The sequence below is a fragment of the Nematolebias whitei genome, chromosome 23 (assembly GCF_014905685.2).
Source record: "Nematolebias whitei isolate Nwh7 chromosome 23, NemWhi1, whole genome shotgun sequence".
In the NCBI taxonomy this organism is placed as follows: Eukaryota; Metazoa; Chordata; class Actinopteri; order Cyprinodontiformes; family Rivulidae; genus Nematolebias; species Nematolebias whitei.
In genome coordinates this window covers 8,229,228-8,248,378 of record NC_056520.1, presented here as the reverse complement: position 1 = coordinate 8,248,378, position 19,151 = coordinate 8,229,228, and the positions used below count along the sequence as shown (strand labels likewise).

General features: G+C 42.9%; 1 protein-coding gene across 1 annotated transcript in view; it reads right to left on the bottom strand.

The window, feature by feature from the left end:
- The window catches only part of nrp2a (neuropilin 2a), a 90,505-nt gene that overhangs the window by 16,676 nt on the left and 54,678 nt on the right, over positions 1 to 19,151 (bottom strand). The window contains exons 8-11 of the mRNA XM_037696429.1: positions 14,165 to 14,309; positions 11,844 to 12,019; positions 9,872 to 10,051; positions 9,656 to 9,800 (exon numbers count right to left, since the gene is read on the bottom strand). Of these exons, the coding sequence (XP_037552357.1) occupies positions 9,656 to 9,800; positions 9,872 to 10,051; positions 11,844 to 12,019; positions 14,165 to 14,309 (646 nt within the window). The remainder of the gene's footprint in view (positions 1 to 9,655; positions 9,801 to 9,871; positions 10,052 to 11,843; positions 12,020 to 14,164; positions 14,310 to 19,151) is intronic.

Genomic DNA, 19,151 nt, shown 5'->3' with positions numbered 1-19,151 from the left:
AACGGATCACGGGTTAGTTCAGACGTCGCTTAATGAAAGACAGAAAGTACCAAAAAGGAACTCGGTAAGGTAGCTTCAATGACCACAGAACAACTGTTTTGATAAACCCAAACCACCATGGTCTCTACTTCTTCTTGATCTTTAGTTAAGGATTCTGGAAGTACATGATCTGGTTTTCTTTGAGCTTTTATACTTTAGTTTTTAGTCTTGTGCTGTCATTTCCAACAGAAGTCCTCAATGGTTCCTAATAATACCACCTGGCTTCCATTACTAATCAGCACACTTAGCCCAAGGGTTGCTGTTGAGATCCTGAACCTGTTTTTGTTGCGCCTCCGATTGGGTCTTTCTAACAACAAAAATACTGCTAATTATCACAAACTATTAAATATCAGCTGATTAAAATAGCTGTCTGAATAAACTATATAAAAATTAGGCATTTGCTAAAGCAAAGCCCCACAAACACCCCAAGAAAGGTATGTGTCGACTAGCTTAGGCATCAGCGTCTAGTTAAAACGTGCACACACACACGCCTGACACTAAAGCTGATGGATGGATGTGTCGAACAAACTCCCCTCGACCTTGGATGGGATGATCACACTCCAAGACCAATATCTGTCTGTCAGCAAGTCTCTGCACAAACACGTAGCATCCATCTCACCGCACGCACGTGTTTTCACCTCGTATCTCAAACGCAGGTGGAAAAACAAAACCTTAACCTCGACTGAACGCACCGGAGTGGGCGAGTCATAAGCATAGGTGTCGTAACTATTATATGTGAAGGGGATGTCCCCCCCCCACATTTACCATGAAATATTAGTTCACCTAGCACTGTTTCTACTTCTTCATGAACAAATCCATTCCACTTGATTAATAGAATACTCAAACCACTCAAAGTCCACTCCAGGTTTTCCTGGTTACCAACAACAACTCACCACACCCCATGCGGTGTTTCCTCGAGGTCACTCGGCTTGGCATGACGTTCATATCTAGTGGAGTTTTTTGTCAACGGGGCGTTGGGGGGGAGACACCTCTGTGTTGCACACTAGTTTAGAGATACATTAATGCTGGCAATTGTTGACTGAGGTAGTTGGGTGGGGGGTTAAGATGCGTGAGAGAAGCCGAGTGCTACGTCTGTAGCGTCTCATCTAGCGTGCCTGTATTGCGTGCCGCTAGCTTAGTTCTACGTTGGTCTCGGTGACTGTCGACCAGGGTGGGGCGGTTTAGGATGGGTTAGGTTTCCTTAGATAGAGAATTTTACTAATTGGCTTTTCTATGTATGTGAATGTTCCTATAAAGTGCCCTGAGACAACTTTGTTGTGATTTGGCGCTATATAAATAAACTGAACTGAGAGAAGCGGAACGTGCTCTATTCACACAAGGGGAGCTGTTGGTCAGGCTACTTCTTGTTGCTCTCTACAATAATTAGAGTCAAGTGTTTACTTATGTAGGTAAACATAGAAGTTTAACAACCCGTTAAAATGGACTAGAATGCAGGAAATGGCATCTACTTTATTCTAAATTTTCTGGGGGAGGACCCCCAGACCCCCTTATACACCGACACCAGTATGTCCCCCCAAATTACAAATGCTTCTGACGCCAATGGTCACAAGGATAAGTCAACGTTAAGGGGAGGTTATATAGAAGTTCGGATCACATCTCAACCACAGATTATAATTTATCACGTGAACAAACCGATGTCTCTTTCACTATCAGCTCCGTAAAACAATTAGCCACATATTTACACGCTTTTGTGCCACTGAAGTGGAAACACACGGCCTTGTTTTGACGCCAAAGCAAATCCTTTGGCTCGTGATGCTTCGTAGCCCTTTGTCGACTTTCTCCGACTTGTCTTTAATCTAAACAACGCCGCTAATCTCACGCGAAACGGGTTTCAAAGCGAAAACACACAAACATCTAACTGATTCATCACACCGAGTGTCACAACTCCTGCGGTTTTCTTTTTCTTTATGACCACCGTTGCCATTTAAAGACGGTGAAAAGCACTAAAGGCGGCGAATACAACGTGACACACGGTTTGAAAGAGGCTCCTGAATGCATCGGCGCCCCGGCTGGAGGAAAGGCGAAGATGAAAGACGCGGGCTCAGCTGGCGACAGCTCCTGACATTAACCCGGCGTTAATGCCACGTCTTCTCTGCCAGTCATTTACTTCCTAATGAGACTCTTATCGCTGCTGGGAAGGTGAGGCAAAGAAAGCAACCCTGGTCCTCAAAAGTCTCCCTCCTCCCCCCTCAGATTCTCACTCTTCTTGCTCTTTATGTTTTAGTTTTTTTTCTTCTCAATCTAACCTTTTGAGTTCAATCTGGAGATGAGGCGTTAAAATACACCCCAAAAACACACATATAGTCGAGTCCATTAAGATTCTCCCTGGCTCGGTGCCTTCAAAGGTCAGGCTCTGTCACGGTGTAAATGTGCTGACCTTTTCAGGGCGTGACAGCCGCGTTGAGGGCAGCGCCACCGACTTGTGCATTGGTGTGGACGCAAACCGGAGGAAAGTGCCGGACCACACGCGACCTGCCTGCGAGCGCTGCTCATGATGCGAGCGAGGACGTCCTTGCAAAGGTGTCCAGGTAAGTCCCCCTGCAGCAGAGCGTCGCCTAACATAACGACTTCGCCGCTGCGCTACGAGCACGTGACAATGATTTTGAAGGCTTTTCAGCGCACACGGCCAAAAAGACACCGCTCACTCCCGCAGAACCTGACTCAGCAACGTGTCAGAAGAGGAATAATAAAAAATAAAAAAAAACTTTTCAATTATGTAGAAAGCTTTTCCGTAAATCTCTCCCTGGCAGTCCCAGGAGCACTGATGAATGGACACACGCATGCATTCATCTCGGGAGAACAAGACAGGGGGGGGGGGGGGGGAAGCGGCTGATTTCCACCCTGAGTGAGCCCGAACAGATCCGGCGCTTATTTTAAGAGAAGTTTCACCCCGAGAATCGAATCACTGGAGTTTAGAGTTGCTGTTTCTGCACAAAAAGTGAGGATTTACCGTACCGGACAAAAGAGAATGCAGAGTTTGCCGTCATGACAATATTGATGTTGCAGAAAGTCCTAAACACAAACTGCGTGTTGATCATCTACGTTTGGCAACCAGATGGAGGTCCAGTCCTAAACGTCCTCAGCGTAGATGACACAAATGGTAATTACCGTATGTTCTGGTGTATAAGTCACAGATTTTTTGCATAGATTTGTCAGTCCTGCGACTTATACATGTTTTTTTTTCATTATTCGTAACGCAATTTTTGACTCCAGCTTTAAATTTCTAAGAACTGCAACAGCGAGTCCTCCCGTGCGCGCTCGCTTCACTCAGCTGGTGAAGGCGGAGGAACGCTGGAGAGCTAGTGGCTCCGGCTGCGATGGATGGCGCCGCGCCGCCCTGACGAAATGAAGCCATTTTGATCATTAAATAAATGCATAATAAATGTGACTTGTACGCCGGAAAATACGGTAAATTATAGGAGTGAGGAAAAACGTTGGTTTTTATTAACTCATATCGTCAGTCATAACATTGCATGTGCACGTTTTCCTCGGTTTTTAACTGCGTAAAGAAATTAAGCTTTAAATGACTGCAGGTGTAAATAAAACGTCCAGGGACAGATTTTGTACACAAGGTTTATTTGGAGAAAAGTGTCTACCGTAATTTTTGCTGTAGAATTTGCAGATTTTTGCATAAATTAGCATGCCCAACGACTTATACAGCAAAGAGACGTATTTATATCCCCCCACCCCCATAATAATAATCCAAATTGTGGCTGAGATCTGACGATTTCATTCAATCTCACATGGAAAATATTGAACACTACCATTTTCAGCCACTAGAGGGCGATCTACTAATATGGCAAGCCAAGTGTCTCATTAATAGGTAAAAGTGGCTATTAATGAGACACTTGGCTTGCCATACAAAGCCACCTTCGTCTCACTCTGGAACTCCTGGGGCAAAGGTGTCTCAGCTGAACTTTTCCTTAATAAATACAATGTAATGGTTAAATCAGCTACATTTCGCCTGGGCGGCACGGTGAAATGCAGCTGATTTAACCTTTACTGTTACGTCGAGCAAACAAATAATTATTTTTAGGTGGTTATCTTGATAAACTTCAAACAAATGCACAGCGAGTCGTCCCTCTGCGCGCTCCCGCCAATCGGCTTTTGAAATAAATCTGATTTGACCGTCGGTGTGCATTCATTAACCCTTCAAGTTCAACTGAGACACACCTTTACTATAATTTCAAGCAAACAAATAATTGGTTTTAAGTGTTAATCTTGTTAAAGTCGTCCCGTGCATGATTCCGTGGCCGCAATTTGGCAGCCAATCTATTTTTGGCAAAACACCGGCCCGTCAGAGGTGACGCATAATAGATGCGACGTATAGCGACTTATTTATGTTTTTTCCACTTTATTAATAAGGTATATTTTATAGTCACAGCTTGTCTACATGTATTATATTTTCTTACATGATTTTTTAATGAGTATGTTTATTTATATTGATTGCATAGCATGTCCGTATGACGGCATCATGTGATTTAAAACGGCGCCACACATTTGAACTTCGTCGTGCTCAAAACATCGCCTTCAACAAACGAGTCAAACGTGAAAACCAAAACGCAAAACCAGCACAACGGAAAACAAGACACTCAAACCGTTAACTCAAACGTAGCCGTTTTTACACAACTTCGTGCGTTTTCGATTCATTCTGAACAAGCGGCACGAGCGAATGTTTGTAGTTCTGGAGATGAGTGTTTTTCTGGACAGAGAATGGAGTAAACCTAAATGCTTTTGGTGCTACACATTAAAAAGTGGGGAGCAGTGACACTGTGGAGAAGAACAGAGGTTGGTGTTTTCTGTTTGTTTGTCCGAGGCGGCGCAGAGTGACGGATCCTTGAGAGCAGAGGGAGAAATTTTAGCCACCAACAGGGGCGGAGCCAGAGGGTGGCCAATGGTGGCTTCGTCCACTTTAAATTAATCTTTAACTACCCCAATCATTTGAAGAAACTATAATTTTAAGCAATATGAAACCTCATAATATATTTTCTTCAAACAACAGGAATGGCCGTTAAGAAAAAAAGACATTTGTCGATTGGGGGGGGCATGCCTGTCCTGCACACCGTTTCGAGCAGGGAGGTGTAGATGGCTCAGTGTGAGGGCAAAGGAGTGCTACCTATGGTTTTTAGCTAGCATGTCTGTATTGCACGCAGCTAGCTTAACACTACGTCAGTGCCCCTAGTTGTTTACGGGGTGGGGGGGGTGTTGGTTTGGTAAGCAGGACAATCAGTTCTGTTGACAGAGCAGGGCACCCTGCTTGTATAATGGTCGGGGAAACACAGAATATACAGTGGTGGCCATGGGAAGAGCCAGGAGGTGGCCGATGGTGGCCTTGGCCCCTATAGCTTAACCTTTGGCCACCCCACCAGCCACCACAATCATTTGAAGATACTATACTTTTAAGCGAAATCTCCAAATCTTTTACGTGAGTTAACTCGCTGCAGAAGGGAGCAGCCGAAAGAACTAACTTATAAATAACTGCATATTCTATTCTAATAATTCTCAGAAGAAGAGAAAATAACATTTTTACTGGTTTTTCTGAGAGGTCGCTGTAATTTCTGCACCCGACGACCTCCAAACACAAAGAACACATTAATTATGAGGTGGAAACTTTTACTGCTGCTTCAAATCTATCATCATCTCTTCGTGAGCTCTGCCAGATTAACTGGGATTTGAAGGGAAGTGGAGAAACAGCGAGGTAAAAGACACCGGAGGTCCAAATTATAGGTGTGCACGAGCGTGTGTGAAGTCGGCTTTTTATTGCTCTCAACACTAAAATGGTTCTACCTGGAAAAAAAGCTCAGATGATTCCTCATATTTATCTTTCAAGTTCCATTCCCGAGCTTATAAATATTTAATTCTAGGACTCTGTACACTAAAAAAAGAGCAGTGTAGTGTGTGAGGCGGCGGTGCAGAAACAGAAGGACCAACAGTGAGCTTGGAGAAGAGGTGGAAGTGATGACTAACGGGAGAGGAGAACAAAAACATTTAGAGGCCCACGCACTGAGCCTCAGGCTGGGAAAGGAACTATGTGGCGGGATGAGAGGAGAAAACGGATTGTGCCTCTCTTCGTTCAGTCGGTACGACGCTCGGTCAGCGGGGGAAATCGTTCATTTCTTCAGCCTAGATGGAGTAAACAAGCGCAGTGAAGACGTCGCTGAAGACGAAGCGACTCGGAGGGGAAATGAATGATTCACAGGATGTCAGCAGCAGTCCTACGTTCCTGCTGACTGGTTCTGGTGCCGTGTGAACAGTGTGCGGCCGCTGACAACAGTTTTTTTTTGTTTTTGTTTGTTTTGTGAAGAAGTCCCCCCCCCCTCCTTGAACTCTTCATCCTCTGTAAGAGTTGTGGAGTTTTCATTTTGTTCCCCTCTCCGTGGGTTGTTTAATGTGGTGTTTTCCATAGATCGCTCGGAGATCGACAGCTAATGTAAAACACATTGTTTCCTGTGTTTCGCAAGAGATTTGACTGGGAACGGCCAAGGAAACGCCAAAGGACCAGGCGGGGGCCACTAAGCCTTTTCTACAAACCTCTCAGAGCGTTGAGGATGACTCTAAGCTACTACTACGGCAAATTTTACCTGAATACCTGTAAAATATGCCGTATTATTTTACATTATTAGTGCTTAGCGTACATCTTAGATCTGCTAGCGTATTGTTTAGCGTATATCTTAAATCTTTTAGCGTATAGTTTAGCATATTTCTTAGCTCTTTTAGCGTATTTTTTAGCATACATCTTAGATCTTTTATTGTATTGTTTAGCGTATATCTTAGCTCTTCTAGCGTATAGTTTAGCATATTTCTTAGCTCTTTTAGCGTATTTTTTAGCGTATATCTTAAATCTTTTAGCGTATTGTTTAGCATATATCTTAGATCTTTTATTGTATAGTTTAGCGTATATCTTAGATCTTCTAGCGTATAGTTTAGCATATATCTTAGCTCTTTTAGCGTATTTTTTAGCGTATATCTTAAATCTTCTAGCGTATTGTTTAACATATATCTTAGATCTTTTATTGTATAGTTTAGCGTATATCTTAGATCTTCTAGCGTATTTTTTAGCGTACATCTTAAATCTTTTAGCGTATTGTTTAGCATATATCTTAGATCTTTTATTGTATAGTTTAGCGTATATCTTAAATCTTCTAGCGTATTGTTTAACATATATCTTAGATCTTTTAGCGTATTGTTTAGCGTATATCTTAGATCTTCTAGCGTATAGTTTAACATATATCTTAGATCTTTTATTGTATAGTTTAGCGTATATCTTAAATCTTCTAGCGTATTGTTTAACATATATCTTAGATCTTTTAGCGTATTGTTTAGCGTATATCTTAGATCAGACTGACAAAGCCTTCCTGATGGAGGGCGAAACTTCTCAGCACCAAAAAAAGAAAAAGAAACTGTCCAGATGACCTGACTGAACATTGTTGGATCTACTGTTACGTTGATGGTCCTCCTTTTGCAAGTGAACAGCTAGTTCTGGCTGTCAGCAGCCAGCTGGTTGGTCCATTATGAGAAGAAGCTATGAATTAGACTGGGTTTCTTGCAGGATTTCAGACTGAAGAAGTCTTTTGGATAAAAGCCGAAAACGTTTCAACAAAGAAGAATCTGTCCAGATGACCTGACCCAGTCTGGTTAGATTATCTACCTGAATTATTGAGAAGCATCTGGACAAATGCTTAATAATGGTGTTTATTGACTGCACCAAAATAAATTACTAAATAAAAACATGGACAAAATTTAATGCGTGGCTGACTTTTTCCCCCCAAAACACAAAACTAGGGTTCAAATCCATCCAGCGGTTGGTGAGAAATTTTGCTAACAGGCAGACACATGTGCACACAAGAATCGCTTGCATTTGAAAAACCACTAAACTGAAAAGACGGTGCGTTTATGATGCATTCACTTCTCTTTATGTGCAGATCAAACAACTTTACAGGAAACTTCTGTGACGTTTTTAAATATTTACGGCAGCTGGAAACGAGTCCGAGCGCAAAGATTCAAACGCGTCAACGAGAAGCATCGTCTGACCTCGACTTCTACAGAGAACCTCCGGCAGACGCGTCACGCTTGTTGTTCCTCCGACGGTTTGGTGACTTTGTGTTGAAGTGCACGCTCGTTTAGGAGCCGAGCACGTTGAGGTGCACGGCCGTCCTGCTCGCGGCGCAGAGGTAAACAGTGACCGGCTGTGGGTTTGTCGGTGATCCAGCACATCTGGGCAGCAGACCGTGCTGGAAACCAGCGCTCTCGCTCTCTGGAGACGCATCCCTGTAAGCCCGACCCGTCCTCGCCCCGCTCATCATCAGAGGCTCGCAAAGAGCAAGAAATCTTCAGGTGCAACGATGTCAGCAGGAAATAATAAACCGTCGCGTCAGTTCTTTACCTCAGGCAGACTCTAACGACGCTCATGCATATCTAACGAGAGCTGCACTTCTCCTCCGGTGGTGAAAGCATCAAAACGTTTGGCTCTTTCAGGACAATCCTGCAATGACTTGTGGTATTGGTGCAACTTCAGCTGTTTTAAATATTTAGCCTTTTTTGCCATTTCCCCCCCCCCCCCCTCATAGAAAATGAACTGAGCTCATTTTACATCCTTCAAATCTTTAGCGCTCTACAACCTTTTACTGCTCCTTTCACATTTTGCTCTGCTTCAGCTGCTTTCAGCTTCCTGCTGCAAATTTAAACTTTTCTCAGCTACTTTCAGCTGTTTTGTGCTCCATTCACATTCTTCCTGCTAACTACAACATTTTTGTGCTTCTCCTGACTTCTTTCTGCTAATTTCAGCTTGTTATGCTCATTTCAGCTCATTTCTGCAAGTTGCAGTTTTTTTCTGCCATTTCAGCTACTATTTAGCTGTTTCTATGCTTATTTTAGCCTTTTCAGCTAATTTGCCTTTTTTTTTTTTTTTTTGCACTCATTTCCACTTTTTCAGCCAAATTAAGCAAAAATGTGCTCTCTCCATGTCCTTCGGGTAATTTTAGCTTATTTCTACTGTTTTTTTTGTTGTTGCAAATTTCAGCTTTTTTCAGATAATTTCCACTTTTTTATGCTCATTTTTGCTGCTTTCAGCCAAATTCAGCAACATTGTGTTTTCTCCACTTCCTTCTGCTAATTTTAGCTTGTTCTACATTTTAAGGAAAGTTTTTAGCATCTTAGCTAATTTCAACCTTTTTCAGAGAAATTCACGTTTTTCCTGGTAATTTCTGCTACTTTTTTTTTTTTTTTTCTCATTTCAGCTCTTTCCACTTCATTTTTGTAGTTTAAGCTTCTTTCTGCCTTTTCAGTTACTTTTCAGCCTTTTTTGTTGCTAATTTCAGCTTCTTTTTTTTAAGCTAATTTCAGTGCTAATTTCTGCTTATTTAAATCTATTTCAGCAAATACGTGTTCCTTCTGCTTTCTTCTACTAATTTATGTAGCCTTGTTCGTCCATTTCAGCTACATTTCAGTATGTTTTAGCTAATTTCAGCTGTTTTTTAGAAGTTCTTATGCTGTAGCATTCACACTGCATTTTCGCAGGAAATGGAATTTCTCGTCTGTGCTTAGGTCACTCGAGGTCATTACCGTACGGAGCCCATCGTTCAGCAGAATGTCCTACCTGGAAGCTCACATCCCAGCAGCTCCACTCTCATCCCAATCCCTCCTGGAGACCACCTCTCTGGGTACAGCCGGACGAACTGCGCCACAGTCTCCTCAAAGTGTCGAAGCTCCGGGGTGTCGTAGTGGGTGTTCCCCTCGAAGATCTGCTCCGAACAAAAAAGCACTCGTAACTGAACTTCTGCGCCCACAGGTTCCACTCTCCTCCTTCACTCACCTTAGGTAGGTTGGTCCGGCCGTCCATGATGAAGATCCAGTCTTTTCCGGTCAGGCTGTGAGCCACTTTGTACTTCCTGACGAACGCCCGGTTGTCCGTGGACGCACCGCTCGCTGCGTCTCCGCCCCGTGCTCCCTGGGTGATGACTCCACGTATGGTTTTGGGCGCACCGAGGTCCACCTGCAGGCGTGGAGTTCAGACAACCGGATTGATGCCTTTCACGCAAAATAAATCTCCAAATTTGGAGCCCACACGGGTCACAAACAGAAAGTGAGGGAGCGACAGAAAATAAATAATCTCCATGAAGAAGAAATGGGAACGTGGTATATTCACCATCCTGCCCCAAACTGGAGCCACAGTACTCATCTGTGTTGAAAAGGTTTTCATTTGGCATCATTAGTCTCAACGGTCTTCTCTGCAGCGTTTTAAAAACTGCACTCTGACGCCACACCTCACCAGCTCTGGCTTTGGTTTGTTTTCCCATTAATTTAAAGAACTTACATGTTTGTAGTTTTGAAGAGGAGTGTTTTTCTGTACAAAAACTGAACAGGGAATCAAACGTTTTTGGTGCAAGTAATCGAGTGGGTAGGAGTGATAGATCCTGTGAGTGGAGGGTGCAAGTTTATCCACCACCAGGCACATGGGAGGAGCCAAGGGGTGGCCATTGGTGGCCGTGGCCCCCATAGATAAATCTTTTGGTACCCCAAACCTTTGAAGAAACTATACTCTAAAGCAGTTCCTTCAAATAATCGGGGTATAATCACACACACACACACACGAATGAATATGAATAAAATGAAAAAAAAAAAAACATATACACACACCACACGTTAGCGACCATCTTGGATTTTGACGTGGCAACACAGTTTTCAATAGTGACCATTCCCACAGTTAGATGCACACCTCACTTATTTTTCAAGTTATGAAGCTAAAAAATAAACCAGATGGACCGAAAGGGGTGGGGGGAGATAAACAGCGCTACTTATTTACTTATGTACCTACTTACTTATGTACCTACTTACTTATGTACCTACTTACTTATGTACCTACTTACTTATGTACCTACTTATGTACTTACTTACTTACATACATACTTATTTACGTACTTTCGTACGTACCCGTGTACGTACTTACGTAAATACTTACTTACATACTTGCGTACATACTTTCTTCTTTACTTACTATTTTAGTACTTACGACTTACGTATGTACTTACTTTCTTATTTACACATTTACATATGTACTTACTTTCTTACTTATTTACATACTTACGTACGCATTTACTTTTTTACTTACTTATGTACTTATATTCTTGTGTACGTACTTACATATGTACTTATGTACTTTCTTTTTTACTTTGGTGCTTATGACTTACATACATACTTTCTTATGTACTTGCGTACAACCATAAGTATGTACTTTCTTACGCATTTTCTTACGTACATACTTAATTTCTTATGTATTTTTCTTACACAGTATTTACTTTCTCACGTACTTGCGTACTTACTCCAATATGTACTTCCTTCCTTCTTTCTTTCCATCTAAACTTGCTGTTCTCGTCCTCACAAGCAGCACAACTCAACAAAACCGATTTACAGCACCTGTGCTGCAGGTGTGTTTAGCATCGTTATTACCCGTCGTGCACGTTTTCATATTTCAACTTGTAGCAGAAGTGGCGAGTTAGAAACAGGAAGAGCAGAATCTACAAGAAAGTTTGTTACTTTGACGAAGATCGATACAACGAGCAACTCTAGCTTGTCAACATCACCCGTTTGATTTCTCTTTAAAACCCATTCTTTACTTGTGGTTACTTTCCGTTTGCCCAGTTTTACACTTCTGTGTATTCATAAAACATCTGACCATCATATTGTTTGGAATCTGGTTTTAAGATTCAGAGGTGGCCCTCGTGTGCACAAAACGTGTCCTCCTGTTAAATTCAGTCAAAACGTGCAGGAATAAAACCCTCCTGTACCTGCAGCCACTCCTCTCCGGCCAGGGGCTGTGGAGGCGCTGGGAACCAGCCCGAGCGGCTGGCCACGAGGCGCGCCGTCCCCGGGTTCCACACCACGTCCCTGCTGGACGACGCAGAGATCTGGGCATCGGGGAGCAGCCCGGACATCAAGCCCTGCAGGTCTGAACACGGAGCATCTGGAGCGGAAAGCACAGGTTACTTCACTCGGACGGAATGGACGGAGCAGTTAAAGTTTTAAAAACACGGCTGCACCCCTCCCCACCAGGGAGCTGTTAGGATCTGCCGCAGCTCTGCTCTCCCGGCTGCTGAGCTTTAAGAGTTCAGACCAGAAGAAGCAGAAGAGGATGAAGGATACGTGTAACGCAGCACCGCTGCTTAATGTTCAACGTGCAATTAGGCTGCCATTAGCGAGATAAAAGCTCGTGTTAACTCCGCCGCTGCTCTGCGTTCATGCGTTTCACGGCTCACACGGATATTTAAGCGTCTTTTAATGTCGTTCATCCTGCTCGGGGTGCTTTATGCGCTGAAGAGTCGGTGCACTTGGAAAGTTTTTGGTGTTGAAGGCAACATATGAGGGGGAGACACGAGGACTAAGGGATGAGAAGCTGCAGTCTGGAAGGTGGTGAAATCAGTCTGAAGATTTGAGAGGGCACGACGAGTATAGGATTGTATCGTCTGCGTACACATGTAGGCCTGTCACGATAAATTTTGCTGGGCGATTAATTGTCTCAGAAATTATTGCGATAAACGATAATATCGTTTGAAATTTGACAATAATTAGTAATTATTGTCAAATTTAAGAAGAAATGTTAAATTTTTGTGTGCAGTACCTTTTTTTGACCACTGGACGGCAGTATAAGGCTGTTTGAACCGAAGGATGGATAGTGAGGGAGCGAACAGCATGTCTCTAAGAAAAAATGGAAGGGCCATCTCCGGTTCTCAAAATGGCGGACGCTCGGTGTGGTTTGAGCTCTTTAGCATTTGTCACACAAAGCTTTTAATAAAAAAATTTTAAAAATCAGTAAACAAGTTCTCAGCTTCTTTTTGCAGAGAAAAACAACTTTTTACACGAAGGCACGGGTTTCAACCGTGAATGTTAGAGCTTCGACAAGACGGAGTGTTTTTTTTTCCCTGAGGTCGAATTGTTAGCTTAGCTCGTAGCCTAGCTTCTCAGCTTAGCTGCTTTTAACGATACAAAAATGTGATTTTGGATCGTTAAAAGCAGGTGTTAAAGAGAAAAGAGAAAGGGAGGAGTCAGTGAAGAGCACTGGAGTTGAGCCTTTTGTCATCCAGTGTCTTCAGTAGAAAGAGAGAGACACGAAGAAACGATAAAACCAATAAATGAAAATGAGGTCGATAATTTTCATTTATCATGCGATTAATTGATTTATTGTTTATCACGACAGGTCTAACGAGGAGCTGCATTCTGTAAGGTGTTGAAATCAGTCTTAAGATATGAGTGCACCTACAGAGGGCGATGACGAGTATAGGACTGTATCGTCTGCGTACTCATGTACCTAGTACATATATTGTACATAATACAAGCTGCTGGGAGGAAGTGTAGGAAGAAAAAAAAGGGCAGGAGAACAACACAGCGGGAAGATGGAAGAGTGTGAGTGGTGAGAAAGAAAAGGAACAAAGATGGAGATGTTAGCGGTGCTGACGGTTTAAGAGAACACAGATCAAACTTTCATGCTGTTATGTCACTGCGAACGTAGAGATGTAAATAATGGATAAAACGCGCAGGAAGAAGGGATACTTGTGTGCAGGTTTCAAACCGTGCACCTGCCTCTGAGGTCACCCGTTAAGATTTAGCAGGTGTGGGTGTTCCTGTCGGAGCTAACGACAGTAGCTGCTGAGGCTGAACCGAATCACACGTTCCGATGGAAGAGTGGGAGCAGCGCCATGAATGATTGAGCAGCGAGTCGTTTCCCCAACCGAAAAGGAGCAAAGAGGAAGCTTCAGAGAGAGTTTCTTAACTGTGAGAAGAGGGGAACGAAGGGAGGAGGGGGCTGTTGTGGGAGTTTGAGACGGAAAGAAAAGCACGGAGATTAAGTGGAAGAGCAGCGGAAGATTAAAATGACACCGGTGGTGCCTCTGGTAGGAAGAACAGCAGAAGCTGCCTCTTTAATTAGCCGAAGTGTGGCTATTTTTAAAATGGCAGGGTTGGTTTGACAATTCATTTGAGTTTTATTGTGTTGGAATATACATTTTATTAAAAGTTTTTTGTTTTTTTTAATGAAGCAAACTGTACAGTTAGTGTACTGCAGCAGACGCTTGTTATTTTCAAACAGCAACGATTTGACCTGGAGGAGTCCAACCTGTGATCTGGCATCCGTAAAGCTCGAAGCGAAGGGCGATGCCGTTCTTCCACGTCTGTGGTCGGATCCGAACGAAGCGGGCCAGAACTGGCTGCGGGACACGGTTCAGGACCACCTCTGCTGGGTCGGTGTTAGCGTGGAAAATCTGGGAGACAAAAATAAAAGACAACCCAAAGAGAGACAAGTGTCTTAAATCAGTTTTAAAAGGATCTTCGATTAGTTGAAACAATAGATTTACAATTACTTCAACTGTAAAAATGAGACCGTACAAATACTGTCGGCGGTTTAGTTTATATATATATAAATAAAAATGACACACAGACATCGCCATTTTATTGACGCTGCAATGCATTCTGGGTAAATGACGATACATTGCTCCGATGAGAGCTAGATTCGGCAAAAATTTTAAATTTGGACATCTTTGTTGAAATCAGGTCTCTCTTGTAAATGAGTCCTCGAGGCTCAATGGGATTTACCTGTCTAAATAAAGGTTGAATGAATAGTTCCAATGTTAATATATATATGACGTTAGCACCAGAGCTAATATTTATGACGTTAGTTTCAAAGCTAACATATATGAGGTTAGTTCCAATGGTAATATATATGACATTAGTTCCAATGCTAATATATATGACGTTAGTTCCAATGCTTATATGACGTTAGTTCCAAATGCTAATATATATGACGTTAGTTCCAATGCTTATATGACGTTAGTTCCAATGCTAATATATGACGTTAGCACCAGAGCTAATATTTATGACGTTAGCGCTACAGCTAATGTATGACGTTATATCCAGAGCTAATATATATGACGTTAGTTCCAAAGCTAATATTTATGACATTAGCACCAGAGCTAATATATATGAAGTTGGCTCCACAGGCGTTCGCTCCAGAGCCAACATATATGACGTTTGCTCCGGAACCAATATTAATGATTTTAGACTCCAGACCTAATAGTATAAGCTTCAGAGCCAATATGCCGGTATATAAAAATATAGCGTTAGTTCCAGAGCTAATAGCACTCACCCCAGAGCTAATATATCTAGGCCTATATGGCGTTTGATCCAAAGCAAATAAATTAAACATCACAAGTTGATCACATTTGATGGTTTCAACCCATATATTGTTCATATGGACTGATACAAATATAACTATATTGTCACATGTTGTTACTTTTCAACGTTGAGTCCTTGTGTTTTAGTCTCCACTACAACTGATGAACATCATCGCCTCAAAATGCGTTGCACCGAAAAAATAATGGAGACGTCCTTAATTTAAAAATTTAATAAAAATGTACAATCTTTTAAGTAATTGGGAGTTTTCACATGTCAAACAAACTTTTAGTAGATTATAAAAAATAACATGTCCAATATGTGCAAGTAGTTGGAGATCCCTTTAAAGATAACAAATCTCTTGGTTCAGCACCCTCTCGCTGTGCACAGCTTCGCTCGGCTTCACACACTCAGTGGCAGGCCAGACAAAGCAGACAAACCAAACACGGATCCAATGTCACCCTCCCAGCTGTCGACGTGTTCGGAGGTCAGGGGTTCAGCACCGGGAGGCTGGGAAAACCCACCGAACTGAGGTATTTTCCTCTTTTTCCACCCTCTACGCTCACAAACATCGCTAACCCAACACGCTGGTGGCCGCCAAGACTCTGTGAGGGACGTGACCCGACACGACCGAGCGCAGGAAGCGTCTCCAGGTGGGCAGGATGCGAGAGATATTTACTTCCTAGGGCGCCCACCTAAACACATCGAAGTTCATTTCTCCTCCTTCAACCCTCACGTTTGTCTGTTTGCTCTTAGGTGACAGGTCAGAGGATAACCAGGACCAGGGTGGTCAAGCTACTTCAATCCGTAAATCCAAAATCATAGAGTGGACTCTGATTCGGCATGTTCCGTAATTGTACAGTGTTTCCTCTAATTTACTTGCCTCGGCAGGTCACTCATAATATCTTTAGTGAAATTTGTCGGGGGCACAGAGACACGTCCGTGTTGCGTTGTTTGTACCGACAGTTTCTGAGCCGGGGTGGAGACGGATCAGCGTGACAGAAGGGGAGCGCTGTCCGCTGTAGCTTAGCTAGCGTGTCTGTATTGCGTGCCGCTAGCTTAGCGCTACGTCAGTGCTGGCAGTGATGACAGGGCGGGGCGTCTTGCTTGTACAATGGTAGGGGAAACACTCATGTAGTTGCAAACTGCTTCTGAACACCTTGTGTTATCAAATTATTCATCAATGAAAACGCTAATTGTTGGGAAATGTGTGCTTTGACTTTTAGCGGTTGTGGCCTTCATACTTTTTGAATTATTTTATTTCCCAAAATAATAACTTTTTAATAACTTCAATGTTGTTCTCTAAAAAAATAAAATAAAATGCCGTATTTTCCGCCCTATAAGTCAGGTTTTTTTTTTGCATAATTTACATGCCCTGCGACTTATCGGCCGAAGCGACGTGTTAATGGACTTTTTCCCACATTTATAAACCCATTTTTGGTTGAGATATGACCATTTTCATTCATTCTGACTGAAAAAAAAAATTTGAGCAGTATCATTTTCAGCCACTTGATGGCAGCAGAGTAGTAATAGCTGTAAGGCATGCTGTTGTATCATGTAATAAATAAACGTGGCTATAATGACAAATTCAAAAAAGTTCGAGACAAAAACAACTGGACTTTATTTATTATACTTTGTTTTTTTTCTTGAACTTTTTTGAATTTACCATATCCCGGATGACCGAGAATCTTCACCAGCTATTAATGACTCAGTCGGCCTGCCATAGTCTCCCCACCTTCATTCTGCTCGTTGCTTGGAACCGTCAGAACTGCAGCACACTGACGAAATGCAGCTAATTTGACCATTAAAGTATATTTATTAAGCAAATGTTAGACTGAGACACACCTTTACTATAATTTCGAGCAAACAAATAATAGTTTTTAAGTGTTAATCTTGTTCAAGTCTTGTTAAAGTCCTCCCGTGCACTTTCCCGCAGCCGCCATTTGGCAGCCCATAGGTTTTTGGCACTACACCGGTCCACATGTCCAGGTTGTCAGCGGTGACGCGTAGTAGATGCAACATATACGGCGAAGCGACATATTTATGGATTATTCCACTTTATTAGACAAATATGGACTGATGCGACTTATAGGGCGGTGTGACAAGTACGGCGGAAAATACGGTACTTGCTTTATTCTCGTCTACTCCAGCTACTATTTAGCCAATTTTAGCCTCTGTTTCAACTCTAGCAATTCATTCTCAAACTACTTTATTATTTAAATCTAGCTAAATAACATAATTGCTGCACAACGTCTCCTACCCCATGCATGAAGCTGTGGCTGAACTGGAGCTCGTTCAGTGACAGATTACTGCGTCCTAAATGCACAAAGGAGCGTTACCGCAGGTCCTTCGTCCCAGCAGCTGTTACTCTACAACCATCACTGCTCCCAACAGACTCAATAAGGATTAAATACATGCTGACCTCTGCTCAAACACACACTCTGCCTATAATACTGTACTGTAAATAGTCTGTCTTTATCAATGTTCCAATACATATTGAACATTATTATTGATATGGTTTATTTCTTTATATATTGTTTTTAACATTTAGGAACTTTTGTGTGAATCTTTTTATCTGTTGCTGCTGTTACACTTGAATTTCCCATCCGTGGGACAATAAAGGCCGTTTCTATTCTATTCTAATTTCCGCAGCCATTCAGTGCACACACTAATTGTTTAAGTTATGAACAACTTCCTCCTTTTCCTTCCCTCTCTACACCCCGTCTCTTCGTCTCAGACTCTTTTTTTCCTCTTTACACCGCACTGTTGACGTCTCTTCTCACCTCCTCCGTCTTATCCTTCTTTTGTTGGTGGCTACTAACCGAAACCACACTGACACAGGAAACCACAGGGACCCACACCAACACAAACTCAGATAAGCCCAGAGGAAGTGGCTTTTTACTGACTGAGTGACTGTTAAGTGTCGCTCACGTCGTCCGTCTTCGGCTGACGGTTGGGCTGCGGTTCTGCTTCTGCGCACGATGAGGAGATGGAGGAACGCCGGCTACAAGCAGCCGAATTAAAGCTTAAAGGCATCATTTCCAAACAAAACTTCCTTTTATCCGAGCACAGGATGATCAAACACCAACAAGAGTACTGGATAGGGCACATTGTATGGTGGGAGCTCCGCTGCGACTTGCTCATTTTTTGTTCCTGTTGTTTTAAACTTTTTTTGAGTCTACACTGTACACCCACACTACGGGTATGGCCGCGACGCACTCTTAAGAGTTTCGTGTGTCGCTGCCTTGCCATCCTGCCATCATGGTTCAGTTCCCGGCCTCCTTCCAGCCTCGCGCTCAGGCTCCGGCCTGTCATGGCGGCCGTCTCCATGATCCTCCATCTGCCTGCACGGATCGAACTCTACCGAACAGTTCCGTTCCGCGGGGAAACCTTGGATGTTCTGTGCCTGCCGGACTCCGTTCTGGAGGGCAATCATCGGCCGTTGCCACGGTCGTTATTATTATCATGCTGTTAAGACCACGCCACTAACAGAACCAGAGTGACAACATTACCATGCTGCTAACAGGACCATGTTGCTAAAAGAACCTCACTGCTAACAAAATCACTCTGCTAATAGGACCATGCTGCTAACGGGACTGCACTGTTAACAAGACTATGTCGCTAACAGAACCACACTGCTAACATCACCATGCTGCTAACAGGACCATGCTGCTTAAAGAACCTCACTGCTAACATTACCACAATGCTAACAGGACCATGCTGCTTAAAGAACCTCACTGCTAACAGTATCATGGTGATAACAGGACCAGGTTGCAAAAAGAACCTTGCTGCTAACAGTATCGTGATGCTAACAGGACCATGCTGCTAAAAAAAACCTAGCTGCTAAAAGTATCATGGTGCTAACAGGACCATGTTGCTAAAAGAACTTAGCTGCTAACAGTATCATGGTGCTAACAGGACCATATTGCTAAAAG